This window comes from Nicotiana tabacum, chromosome 8, assembly GCF_000715075.1.
Source record: "Nicotiana tabacum cultivar K326 chromosome 8, ASM71507v2, whole genome shotgun sequence".
Classification (NCBI taxonomy): Eukaryota; Viridiplantae; Streptophyta; class Magnoliopsida; order Solanales; family Solanaceae; genus Nicotiana; species Nicotiana tabacum.
The window spans coordinates 16,860,481-16,874,253 of NC_134087.1; the positions used below are offsets into that span (position 1 = coordinate 16,860,481).

General features: G+C 41.4%; 1 protein-coding gene across 2 annotated transcripts; it reads left to right on the top strand.

The window, feature by feature from the left end:
* The first annotated feature begins 538 nt into the window (after positions 1-538).
* Positions 539-5,612, top strand: LOC107775533 (uncharacterized). 2 transcript variants are annotated; one of them, XM_016595278.2, is made up of 4 exons: positions 539-1,040; positions 3,168-4,500; positions 4,860-5,095; positions 5,183-5,612. In XM_016595278.2, exons 1-3 carry the CDS (start codon positions 663-665, stop codon positions 5,087-5,089), a joined length of 1,941 nt encoding a protein of 646 aa, XP_016450764.2. In that variant the 5' UTR covers positions 539-662; the 3' UTR covers positions 5,090-5,095; positions 5,183-5,612. The 2 variants fall into 2 exon arrangements, with proteins under 2 accessions (XP_016450764.2, XP_016450763.2); XM_016595277.2 differs by having other exon boundaries at positions 540-1,040; positions 4,860-5,612.
* Positions 5,613-13,773: the final 8,161 nt, after the last annotated feature.

Below are 13,773 nucleotides of genomic sequence, written 5' to 3' on the forward strand. Positions count from 1 at the left end.
AAATCTGCTCCAGCTCAACTATTGCTAATTTAAAAAAAGAAAAGACTTGCACAATTTTCAATTTTAATCCAACTTCGTAAAAATAGCACGGGCTGGTCAGTTTTCGGACTGGTCATGCAAAAATAGCCAGCGTTTGCCAAGTCATTAAAAAATAATCACTATTTTGCTGCAACAGAGACTGATCCAGCATAATATATTGGAGTTTGGTGCACCTGTGTATGAACTTCCAGTATATTATGCTGGAACTCCAACACACGGAAAGTTCCAACATCATATACTGGAGATTTGAGCACTTGTGTATGAACTTCCAGCATATTATACTGGACCGGTATACTTTACTGGAACTTCAGTATATTATGCTGGCATATTTTCCCGATTTTGAACAATATTTTCGCTCAAATTTATTTTTACATGAAAAGTGATTAAATTTCGATTATTTTTTAAAGCGTGACTATTTTTGAATGACCGCTCATAAATCTGACTAATTTTGAATTTCTCCCTCCAACTTTTGATCAAATTGTGTTTGGGGCTTGGGCCCCTTCTTATCATAGAATTGAGGCCATGGGCTGCAAATTTCCAGCAAGTGAGAAGGATCGTTATCTACATCCCTATCGGTGAAGAAAACAACAAACGACGGGAACAATTCCGGCACGTTCTCGGAGATGGTGTCCGACCCGGAAGATACCGGAGCTGCGGAAATTCATCCAAACAAACGGATCAAAACCCTAACCCGAGTTTCACCTGAATCTTCTCCGTCCGCCTCCGACAAAGGCAAATCAAAGCTCGAAGTTTCGGATTGGGAAAACGAATGGAATTGCTGTGGAATTTGCTTATCTGAAAGTGGACATGGCACGGGCACGATCATCAGAGGTTGTATCGATTGCTGCGACCATTACTTCTGTTTTGTGTGTATAATGGAGTGGTCTAAGGTTGAGTCCAGATGTCCCATGTGTAAACGCCGTTTCTCCACCATCCGCCGCCCTCCGAAACCTCCCGTTTTCCCTTCCGAACGTGTTGTTAATGTTCCTGTCCGCGATCAGGTTCTTTACTCTGACTTTTATTTAGTCTTGAATTTATGCTGAATTTTGTTTTCTTTTTTGGTAAAAGATTTTTTTTTTTCCTTCTAAAAGTTGTTTCTGATTTCCGAATTTTGTAAATAGTGATAGCTCTTCTGAGCTCAAGTTAATGTACCTTAATTTGATTCATTAATGTAGTGAAACCATAAGGCTCATGTCAATTTATGTTGAAATAAATTAAAATTTTGCCAATAATGCTGATGATTGTAGTTGACATGTGAATTATATACTTATATTACATCTAAAGATAAATAGGCTTGCATCAGGATAAAGTGTTGGTAGATCTATTTTACCATGTATTAAGCCTCATTATTGCTGATTTTTATCTCAGAAATTCGCGAACATTATTCTGTGTTAGTTGTATGTACTGTGGCAATTTGAAGAAAAGCTAATGTTCATTTGCTTTACGAAAACTATCCTCTTGCCTAATCACCTCTCCCCACCTCTTCTTTGGCTTACCTCTACCTCTTCGTAGGCCCTCCAATGTCAACCTCCCACACCTCCTCATCGGAGTGTCTGTGCTCCTCTTCCTCACATGACCAAACCACCTAAGTCGCGCTTCCCGCATCTTGTTCTCAATAGGGGCCACACCCGCCTTGTCGCGAATAACCTTATTTCTGATCCCATCTAATTTGGTGTGCCCGCACATCCATCTCAACATCCTCATCTCTGTTACCTTCATCTTCTGGACATGAGCGATCTTGACTAGCCAACACTCAGCCCCATGCAACATCGTTGGTCTGACTCCACTCTGTAGAACTTACCCTTAAGTTTTGGTGGCACCTTCTTGTCACACAAATTATCGGAAGAGAGTCTCCATTTCATCCATCCCGCCCCAATACGATGTGTGACATCTTCATCATTTTTTCCTAACTGAGGCGACACGACCAGCAGAAGCGATCACTTCAGCCAAGAAAGCGCGAAGCGATCCAGAAGCGAAAAGCGCAGAAGCGCTCGCTTCTTCAGAGGGGTCATTTTAAAATAAAAAAAAAAGTTTGGGTCTTTGTTTTTATTATACAAAATAGACCCAAAGTGAAAAGACCATTCTTTCTCTTCTTCCCAACGTTAGCAGCAGCAGCCAGCTAGGGATCCAGCTAGGTAATTTCTTCTTTTATTCTTCTTTCTTCTTCATCATCTTCTTCTTTTTCTCCTCCTTTTCTCTTCTCTTTTTTAGTTTTTCTCGTCCAGTCGTCTGCACAGCTAGGGTAGGCGCTGGTTTTTTTCCCCCCACTCGTTTTATTCTTCTTATTTATTAATTTTAATATGTATTTTAGTTTATAAAATTAATTATATATATATATGTATTTCAGTTTATAAAATTAATTATATATATCTATATATATATGTTATATTTTCAGTTTATTTGATTTTTTTAATGTGTATTTCAGTTTATAAAATTAATTATTATATATATGTATTTTGATTATTTATATTGTGTCTTTGCAAGGTTTACATTATGATTATGTATTTTCTTATATCTTAATAGGGATTTAAAAATGTCCCAAAGTTCGAATTGCGCTTCACTTCAATGAAGCGTGCGCTTCGCTTTTGAAGTTACGCTTCTCGCTCTCAAAAACACTGGACCCAAGGTACCTAAAACTCCCTCTCCTAGGGATGACCTGCGAGTCCAGCCTCACTTCCCCTTCCTCTCCTTGAGTCTCGCCACTGAACTTACACTCCAAGTATTCTGTCTTGGTCCTGCTCAACTTGAAACCTTTAGATTCCAGGGTCTGCCTTCATACCTCTAATTGCGCGTTCACACCATCTCGCGTCTCGTCAATCAATACAATATCAAACGCCTGAATGCACTCTGAATGATAAAACCATTACTCTTGTCTATCTTAAAGCCTAGTATTTAAGTGGAGAAGGGTGGAGGGGCGATTGGCCTTCTGTGATTTCTCGGTTATAAAAAAAAAAGTGCTTCAAAAGTTTGGATGGGAAGACTCTGTTTTTGTTTCCAGTTTTCTGTGGTTCATACGTTTTTTCATTGTATATATTTTTAAAAATTCACATGGTTTATGGTACCTAGACTAGACTAGGTATAATCTCTTGACTGCCTCTCATGTATTACTGGTGAAATTGCTTATGCAGGTTTACCATTACCTTGGAAATGCAACAACTGGACCGCAGGATCTATACGACAAAGTGCAATGTAACGTGTGCCATAGCACGGCCGATGACAGTCTCCTGCTGTTGTGCGACCTTTGTGACGCTGCTTATCATACTTACTGTGTTGGCCTTGGTGCTACTGTACCCGAGGGTGATTGGTTTTGCGCAGACTGCTCACTTCTGAAGGCTGAACAGGCTCACGGTGAGATAAAAACTGATTGTGATACTCAAGCTAGTTTCGGTGACCATGATTTAGCAGAACCAGCAAGACACGTATCTATATGTGAAATTGTACGAGAGTCATACACTCCAACTGCTTCCTTGGATGCTACAGACAATTCATCTCGTACTGATACTGGAAAGCAAAGTACTTCTCAAAGCAGCTCGATTGGGTTAGGCTCGCTAAGACAAAATGGTGTTTCAAGACATGCCACTAAGTTCAATGCCAGAACACTGGGGCATTGCCGCAATGTCCATGATAAGATTCGCACATTGCGTGAACATTGGAATGGTTTTCGAAGTGGATCCTTGACATTCTCTTCTAGCAAAATGAGTAATGCTAATATTGCCAAACAAAAACCAGTGCGGGGCAGCTGTTCTGGTGAACGGCCTTTAGTATCTTGCTCGAGCCAACCAATGACATCACAGTCTCTTGATCAAAATAAACTGGACAGTAAAGGTTCAATAGAGGTGGAGAAGGCGTGGAAAATGATGAATATGGCCAAGGCAATAGAGCAAGGTCGTGACAGGAATAAAAGTTTCCTTCAGGCCTCAAAACATGCTGTTAAGAAGAATACTAGCTGCAAAAAAGCTGGTGAATCAAGCTCAAGGTCTGGCTCACTAAAGATCGAACAGCAGCAGCGCGCATATATTCAAAATATTGGACCAGGTAGTCAATTCCAGAATCATGCTTTTAAACTGGACAGTGAATTAGAAGGTTCTTCAGGTGTAGATATAGGTTTTTCAATAGCATGTGGACCATCATATAGTGAACTTGTATCTTCAAAGGACTCTCAGACTTCAGTTCAGCCAGATATCTGTCACGCGACCAATGGACTACCGCAGAAGAATAAGTTGTGTGCTGGGTCCACACACTTGATTTCTTCTGTCAGGTCGACATCAATTTCTACCACTGTAGGTGATGACAAAAAGAACTGTTCTTCCTCGAGTAGCATTGTGAATCCTCCTCAAGAGAAACTCAAGGACGAAAAGACTGTCATTAAGAACAGAGGTCAGGTGGAATGTGATGCCAAGACTGAGATCCAGTCTCATGTGAAGCTCAACCTAAAAATTCTATGCAGAGATAAAAAGCTCGGTATGCCTTTTACTTTGACCTGTAGTTTGCTTATGCATGCATAACTTCATTGCATTTATATGGTAAATAACTACATTGTGGTATGATGCATCGGGTCTGAGTTTGCTATTCTTTCTTCTTCTTGTATAATTACGTATATAAAACAAATGGGACTCCATGCAATACCTTCAATGTGTGCTAATGGGTATGGAATTCATTCACAGTAAGTAAATCTGTAAATGTGTTTGTCTTTTATACTTTGGTCATTATTAGCACTTGATCAGTCTTTGTAATCTGTAAGATCAAAGGAAGTTTGTACTGCTTGATATTCTATTTTTTTTGAGTCCTGATATGATTTTAATCGACTTTCATCTGTGCAGAAGTTGGTACATTTAAGCAAGTTGCAAGACTAGCCACTCACTCCATCTTAGCTGCGTGCGGTTTGGAGCATCGAAGACCTGGCATTTCTTCCCTTCCAGAATGTGTATGTGTCCACGCCGAGGAAGTTAGAAACCTCAGGAGATCTACTCTAATGCCTAATTCTTGCCGAGAATGTTTCTTTTTGTTTGTGAAGAATGTGGTGAATACTATACTGCTCGACAACAGCTGAGAATTGGTAATTTATTTTTTACAAGGCCAAACAACTAAATAGCGACGATCAGTAGTTTATAACACAATTACACTTCCCTCTCTTCTGCTCTAGGGGTGATATAGGCTACAACACCACTGACACTGTGTGCGGTCGATACCGGGGCCCCGATATCAAGGCCTCTATGGCATGTCAAGCCCAATCTCGAAGGGCTCGGAGTAAAAACTGAAGTTCGACCCCGAAATGCATACCTCGAGAAAGCATGTCGAAGGTTCATCGCGGCCTACCTCGAGGTAGTATAAAATCGATGACCGTCATGGAAAGGCGGGAAAACTCCCAAGGACGCGTGGTTAGAGCTGATAAGTCTGCCAAGATAGTACAAGCCCGTACAAGTCTATTACACAGCTGTACCTATAGCATTTCTCTATCATGATTAGACTTGTACTATGTTGGGATTCCCCCTCCTATATAAAGGAGACACTGGTCATTTTGTAACTCATGAATATTGAATACAATTAAACATTCTCTGCTTTTCTTGCCTAAACGTGCTCAACAATTACTCTACAGATTTATCACTTGTTCATTTATTGTTCATCTATTGTTCTTCATTTATTGCCCATTATTAACCGCAAAACGCTATCTTCGAGGCCTTCGATATTATTGTTTCTTCGTCAATTGTTCATTACTAAGTGCCTTAACTGGACCTCGAGGCCCAATCTTGCGACAACATTGGTTTGCATATCTTATTCTCTTCACTTACTCTTAGCATCTATTGCCTAACAACTAGTATTGAAATAAATCACATATTTTTAGAACCACAAAATTAAATATAATTGTTAATACCATTTTCAAGGTAAACAGAAGGATTAGTTGTTATGTTACGTTTTATCATATTATAGGATAGAGCGCTAATTTCCTTTGTCAGGTCGTACCTCTGTCAATTCTTATTTTATTTTCTCTCAGTTTAGTGTGACACAAATTAAAACATACAGAATCGGTTTCTCTCGAGTGTACCCATTAAACTGAAGCGCACAAGTTTTTTAGGTTAGGCTGGTTAGTGGACTCTTGATGTGGACTTCACAGTTAGCAGTGTAGACATAGTGCTAATGGCCACTTTTGGTTCTGTCTTTGAAAATAGCAATTGTCTCTGAAAAATAGCGCAAGTAAAATTCTAGGACAGTGGTTATTTTCCAATTGCAGATGTTAAGTGACAATTTGATTTTAGGGGTATTATCACTTCTAGTCCGCGCCAGAAACTATTTATATTTGTTAGCCGAAAAAAATATATAAATTTGTATAATTTTCGTATATAACATACAGAATATGTGTTATATATATATATATATACACACACAAATTTTATACTTTTTTTTACTATTATTTTTATAGTGGCTATACAATGTCATTTTTCTTTGATTTTAACATGGTAGGAAACCCATCTATTTGGCTATAATAAAATATAACGTCTTGTAAGTTAAATAAATGTCTTGCGTAATTGAGTTTAACTTATGAAAAATAAACATAGGTAATAGTAGTTTACTTGGAAGTTGGAGCAAAGAGTATTTTCAGTCGTACAATATAAAATTTTAATTTTAATTTATGATTTGTGTTTAGTCTTCTTCAACTTCTAGCCATCAATATTCTAGTAATGTGTTTACTTGAGATTGTATTGGTCAAAATTTGGACGACTTGATAACTGCAAACAAACAAGATCGAGGATTGAGCAGACTACGACACAATGGCGAGGAGTCATCTTAAGAGGGATTAGTGTCGAGGTTAAGTAAAGAGAGCAAGGAAGCAACGATAGAATAAGTTTAAGAATAGAAAGAAGGAATATTCTATTGAATATTCTTTCTGTTGTACTTTCTAAGGTTTCTTAGGAATATTCCTTATAAATAGGAAGAGATAAAGAACAAAAGGGATATCTTTATTTTTCGGATAAGAGCACATTGTAAAGGGTTGACTACAAAGAATATACAAAAACTTTTCTTGTCCACTGATCACATGTTGGATATACACTTTTTATTCACAAGATCGAAAGATCCCTTGTCCATCTTCATTTTCTATTACTCACGTTATTGTCAGGAAGGAGAATCATCTAAGTCATCTAACAATTAGGTGATAAATTCCTTCTTATTACATTCATTGCATTATCAACATTTATTGCCTGCTTTTATTGCTATATTCATTAACAATCATTGAGTATTTGTAGTTGGTATATAGTATTTTCGGATTCAGTCCTACATCATCAATACATCTAAATATTAGATCTAGTGGTTATTATATTTAACTAAAATTCACCTTCTATTTCCTATTTAATTAGTTTACAAAAAGGTTTAATACTTTTTCATAAACCAATTTGGCGCCGTCTGAGGGGAGGTTCTAGTTAAAGTTTTAGTTTCTTCTAGATAAAAAAAAACGACAACATCCATCTTTTTCTCGTTTGCACAAACTAACAATGGCAGGAAAAGGAGATGAAAGATTGAAAGCAGTGGTGGACGTCACTGCCAACCACTTGAACACCATCAACGAGGTTGACAGAGAAGACGAGGAGAATGTGACGCCGAGTGCTACACCTAGGTGGAGCGACTCACCTCCCTCTCATGGAAGTGTAACCGCTTCACGCGAAAGGGGAGCCTCCACGTCCACAACTGAGAAAGCACCACCAGCAGTAAAAAGACTATTGGAGATGTGGTTGATAAGTACTCTAAACAACATACTCGTCAGACCCATTCAAGGGGCGAGTAGAAGCGCCGCATGAGCGGATGCCACAACAACCGCCAACGAGCAACCCGTTCCCGCTCCTCTCCCAATAGGTAGCACTCACACTGCTGTTGATGAAGGTAATGACGCACTTGCGACCATTTTGAAGAAAATGGAAGAAATGGAGAACGAGAATAAAACGCTCCACTACCAAATGAGGGAGCATCAAGAAAGGGTTAATAAAATACCGAGCACCTCGAAACTGCTACAAAAACGGGACATTGGCCGGTTCGTTGAACAATCGTACAACGAGGAGGCAGCCTCACATGCCATACCCAAGACCTCCAAAATGTCAATATATTTGAAGATATACGATGGCACAACAGACCCCGAAGATCACATCATTCATTAAGTCACAACAGTGAAAGGCAGTGACCTCTCAAAAGAGCAGGTACCATCAGTGTTGCTGAAGAAGTTTGGCGAAACCCTAACAGGGGGAGCCTTAACATGGTACTCACAATTATCAGCACGATCAATAACAACGTTCGAAGAAATGGCCGACAAGTTCGTCACCGCCCATGCTGGGGCTAAGAAAGTGGAGGCCAGGGTGAATGATATATTCACTGTAAGACAATCGCCTGGCGAGGGACTTAGGGACTTCCTCGCCAGAGTCTATAGAGTAAGAATGAGCTTGCCAAACGTATCAGAAGGGATGGCAGTGGAAGCTTTCCAAAATGGGTTGAACATGAATGGGTCAAGGGCGACCATAAAGTTGTTAAACAAACTTATGAAATACCCTCCCACCACTTGGGAATAAATTCACAACGCTTATTGCGCCGGGATGAGAGCAGACGAGGATAACCTCAACGCTCCAACCCAACGGCTTACGTCCGTTCAAACGGAGTCGAGGAAAGACCGTTGTAATGACGGCTGAGGAGACCATTCAGACCCACTCCCCAACCGGGACAGGCACCAACCATATGTCAGAATGGCCAACCCACCCCCTCATCTCCATTTTGAAGGGCCGCCCAGGCCACATACAGGGATTCAGCAAAACGAAAGAGGTATGCCTCTGCTCTTATCTGCTCACAATTTTGTGTTTCCCCTTCAGAAATAGTGTATGCATTAGAGAAGCTCGGCTCGAAGGTGAAGTGGCCACAAAAGATGAAATCCGACCCAAGTACTAGAAAGTCGAACGCCCTCCATGAGTTTCATCAGGAGCGGGGTCACAAGACCGAAGACTGCATAGACCTACGACAAGAAGTGGTGAACATGTTTCACCAAGTACACCTAAGGGAGCTGATGAGCAACCGAGGAAGAACCAACTTCGGCCACGGACGAGAGCAAAACCAAGGCCCTCCAAAGACACCCTCCCCCGTCCGCACCATCCAAATGGTCATCGGCGGAGGCGACGAAACAACAATCAATCACGTGAAGTTTACCACCACACATAAACTAAAGCAGTTGATCATCCATGAATGATATGATGAACTCAAAGATAGTACCATCTTCGATAAGTCAGATACCCACGGTTTGACCCTTCCTCACTTCGACGCTCTTGTCATTACATTACGTATTTCAGATACTGATGTAAAAAGAATAATGGTAGATGACGAGAGCGGCACATGTATTATTCACCCTCGAGTTCTCGCACAAATGAGGCTCGAGGACAAGATAGTACCACACTGCATAATGCTAATAAGTTCTAACAATGTAGTTGAGCGAACCTCAGGTCGGGGGCGTCACCCTAGAAATAACATTTCATGTCATAAACTAGGACACAACTTACAACGCCATCATAGGGCGACCCTAGATACACGCCATGAGGGCCATCCCGTCCAGCTTATATCAGGTAATCAAGTTTCCTACTCCGTGTGAGATATTCAGCATCCAAGGAGAACAACGCACAGCCCAAGAATGCTACCGCATCGCCCAAGATTATACATACACTCAACAGTTAAAGGGAATAAACTCGAGAGCATAGCAATTACTAATGTCGGGGCCCGAACTCGGCGAACAAAAAGACGTCATCAAGGATTCCAACATCATGGAAGCCACAACTTCAATAGTAGAAGACCTCGACCCCGTCCATATAGACAATATCAACCACATCAAAAAGGCTTACATCGACCATAAGCTATCAGAATCAGGTAAATTTCTTAAGTTTTTAATTGACAACGCCGATCTGTTTGCTTTATCCCACGCAGATATGCCAGGTATCCCGAAAGACATTGCCACAGACAAGTTAAACGTCGACCCACTCTACCTGCCTGTACGACAAGTAAGAAGAAAATTCAACATCACAATAAATGAGGCTGTCAGTGATGAGGTGGATAAACTACTCGCTAACGGCTCCATTCGAGAGTCGAAATACCCCCAATAGGTCGCCAACGTGGTCATGGTAAAAAAGAAAAATAGAAAGTGGCGGGTGCGCGTAGATTTCACGGACCTAAACAAGACCTGCCCGAAAGACTCCTTTCAGTTGCCTCACATCGATCAACTCATCAACGCAACGACAAGGCACGAGTTTCTAAGCTTCTAGGACGCCTACTCAGGTTACAACCAAATCCTCATGGTGGAGGAAGACCAAGAAAAGAACACTTTCATCACCCATCAGGGGACGTACTGCTACAGAGTCATGCCATTCGAGTTGAAGAACGCAAGGGCAACTTATCAAAGGCTGGTCACCAAGATGTTCAAGGACCAACTCGGTAAAACAATTGAAGTTTACATAGATGATATGTTAGTCAAATCAAAAAGGAAGGAAGACCACGTCGACCACCTAAAGGAAGCCTTCGATATACTAAGGTGATATGGTATGAAGTTGAACCCCAAAAAGTGTGCTTTCGGCGTAACCTCGGGCAACTTCTTCGGCTTTCTGGTGTCACAAAAAGGCATCGAGGTCAACCCCCAGCAGATCAAAGCCATCTAGGGAATACCCAAAGTATTGACCTGTAAGAAACATGTACAAAAACTGATAGACCATATAGTTGCCCTGTCGAGGTTTATCTCACGATCCTCTGATAGATGCCACAAATTTTTCTACGTACTTAAAAAGGACAACGGACTCCAGTGGAATTCAGAATGCATCGAGGCCTTAAGAGAACTAAAGGCATATTTGTCCTCGCTCCCGCTACTCGTTAAAGCAGAACCTGGAAAGAGTCTCCTGATATACTTAGTCGTATTATAGGTCGCAGTAAGTGCAGTACTGGTCCGTGAAAATAAAGGTACGCAATCTCCAATCTATTACATTAGCAAAACCCTGATCGACACAGAAACAAGGTACCCCTACCTCGAAAAGTTGGCCTTGGCATTGGTCATAGCTTCACAAAAGCTTAGACCCTGCTACTCGCCAAAGTAGAACCCGACAAACGTCTCCTGATATACTTGGTCGTATTAGAGGTTGCAGTAAGTGCAGTATTGGTCCGTGAAAACAAAGGTACGCAATCTCCAATCTATTACATTAGCAAAACCCTGATCGACACTGAAACAAGGTACCCCTACCTCGAAAAGTTGGCCTTGGCATTGGTCATAGCTTCACGAAAGCTTAGACCCTATTTTCAATACCACCCCATATCGGTGGTCACAACCTTCCCCCCTAAGGAGCATCCTACATAAACTCGAGTTGTCAGGGAGATTGGCCAAGTAGGCCATAGAATTAAGCGAGTACGATATAATATATCAGCCGCGAACAACAATAAAATCGCAGGTACTGGCCGACTTCGTCGTCGATTTCAGTACCAAAATAATGCCTGAGGTCGAGCAAGAAACTTCTCATACCTCTCCTAGGTTACCCGACCTATGGGTCCTATACACCGATGGCACTTCCAACGCGTTAGGATCTGGACTGGAACTCGTACTCGAGGTCCCAACAGGTGAAGTCATCTGCCAGTCCATATGGTGCCCCAATATGACTAACAATGAGGCCAAGTACGAGGCTGTGGTTGCTGGACTAAAGCTAGCTCTCAAGTACGGAGCACGACGAGTCGTCCTCCGATGCGATTCACAACTCGTTGTCAACCAAGTCATAGGGACCTTCCAAATCAAAGAGCAAAGGCTACAAAAGTACCAGGCAGAAATTCATAAACTACTGCCGGAATTCGACGAATGTAACCTCGACCAGATACCTCGAGCACAAAACATCGAGGCAGATGGCCTCGCCAAGTTAGCAGCAGCCACCAAAAACATTAGAAAAGAAAATGTAGTTACCCTCCTCCACTCGTCAATAGACCAACTTGAGGTACACTATGTAAATTTAACTTGGGACTAGTGCAACCGTGTTATAACATATTTGCTGGAGGGAATACTCCTATCAGACAAAAATAAAGCCAAAAAGCTTCGAATGCATGCGGCTAGATACAACATCATAAACCACGACCTATACAAAATAAATGCCTAGGGCCAAACCAAACAAGACGCGTCCTTGAGGAAGTACACAAAGGCCACTGTGGTGCCCATACCGGCAACCTAGCCCTCGTCAGATGCCTAATACAAGCAGGCTATTATTGACCCAACATAAAGAAGGAAGCCGCCGACTTTGTCAAGAAGTGCGAGCAGTGCCAGAAATACGCTCCTTGATACACCAAGCGGGCGAGCACCTCCACTCGGTCACATCGCCATGGTCGTTCATCAAATGGGGGATGGACATCGTCGGACACCTTCCAGCAGGACGAGGTAATATACGATTTCTTTTGGTTTTAACTGACTATTTTTCCAAGTAGGTAGAAGCAGGTGCATTCGCCCAAATACGCAAACAATAAGTTATCACATTCATATGGAAGAACATCATATGCCGCTTCGGCATCCCCAAAGAAATCCGATTTCTTCGAGAAATGGCACATCAAGTGAATACTCTCCATGCCATATCACCCTGCAGGAACGGCCAAGCCAAATCCTCCAATAAAACAATACTAAATATCATGAATAAGAAACTCGAAGACACCAAGGGACAATGGCCGGAACTACTACGGAAGTGCTATGGGCATACAACACCACGCCAAAAACAAGCACAAGAGAAACAAGAGAAACAACATATTCACTAGTCTATGGGACTGACGCAATGATACCAGTCGAGGTCGGGGAACCAAGTCTGGGATACTCCAATGAGAGTGGACCAAACAATGACGAAAATAGAAAACAAGACCTCGACGAAGCGGAGGAGTGAAGAGACATGGCTTGCATAAGAATGATAGCTCAAAACAGCAAGTAGAACATTATTACAACAAAAAGGCAAAAGTACGACTACTCAAAGTCGGGGACTATGTACTCAAAGCCAAAACACAGGCGAGCAAAGACCCAAGAGAAGGTAAACTAGGAACCAATTGGGACGGACCATACAAAATCACGGCAGCAGCAAACAAAGGATCATTCCAACTAGAAACAATGGAGGGAAAACTACTATCAAACAATTGGAACGTTGCTCACCTCAAATACTTCAACTTTTGAGAAGGGACGCCCTCCAAGTCGTACTCTTTTTCCCTCACCTGGGTTTTATCCCAATTGGGTTTTCTCGGGGAGTTTTTTAATGAGGCGACAAAGGGGACGTCTCAAAGTTCAAGTGTAATTCATTGCTCTGCCTGTCGACTACTTCTCCAGGTTGAACGATAAAGGTACTAGGTAGACTGGAACTTCTCAAATGTATACATGGAACAAACAGAGACATGTAATACTCTCCAATGAATGAAATAAACAAAGCAACATGCAACATCTTTGCACAATTCCACCAAGTCATCTTACATTTTACTTCGACCTCGCTCGAATTACTTTACATTTGACTCGCTCGAATTACTCGACATTCGAACTCGCTTGAATTATTTTACATTTGACTTTGCTCATATTACTTTACATTCAACCTGCTCGAATTATCTTACATTCGGCCTCGCTCGAATTATTTTACATTCGACTTCGCTCGAATTACTTTACATTCGACTTCGCTCGAATTACTTTACATTCGACTCACTCGAATTATCTTACATTCGACCTTGCTAGAATTATTTTACATT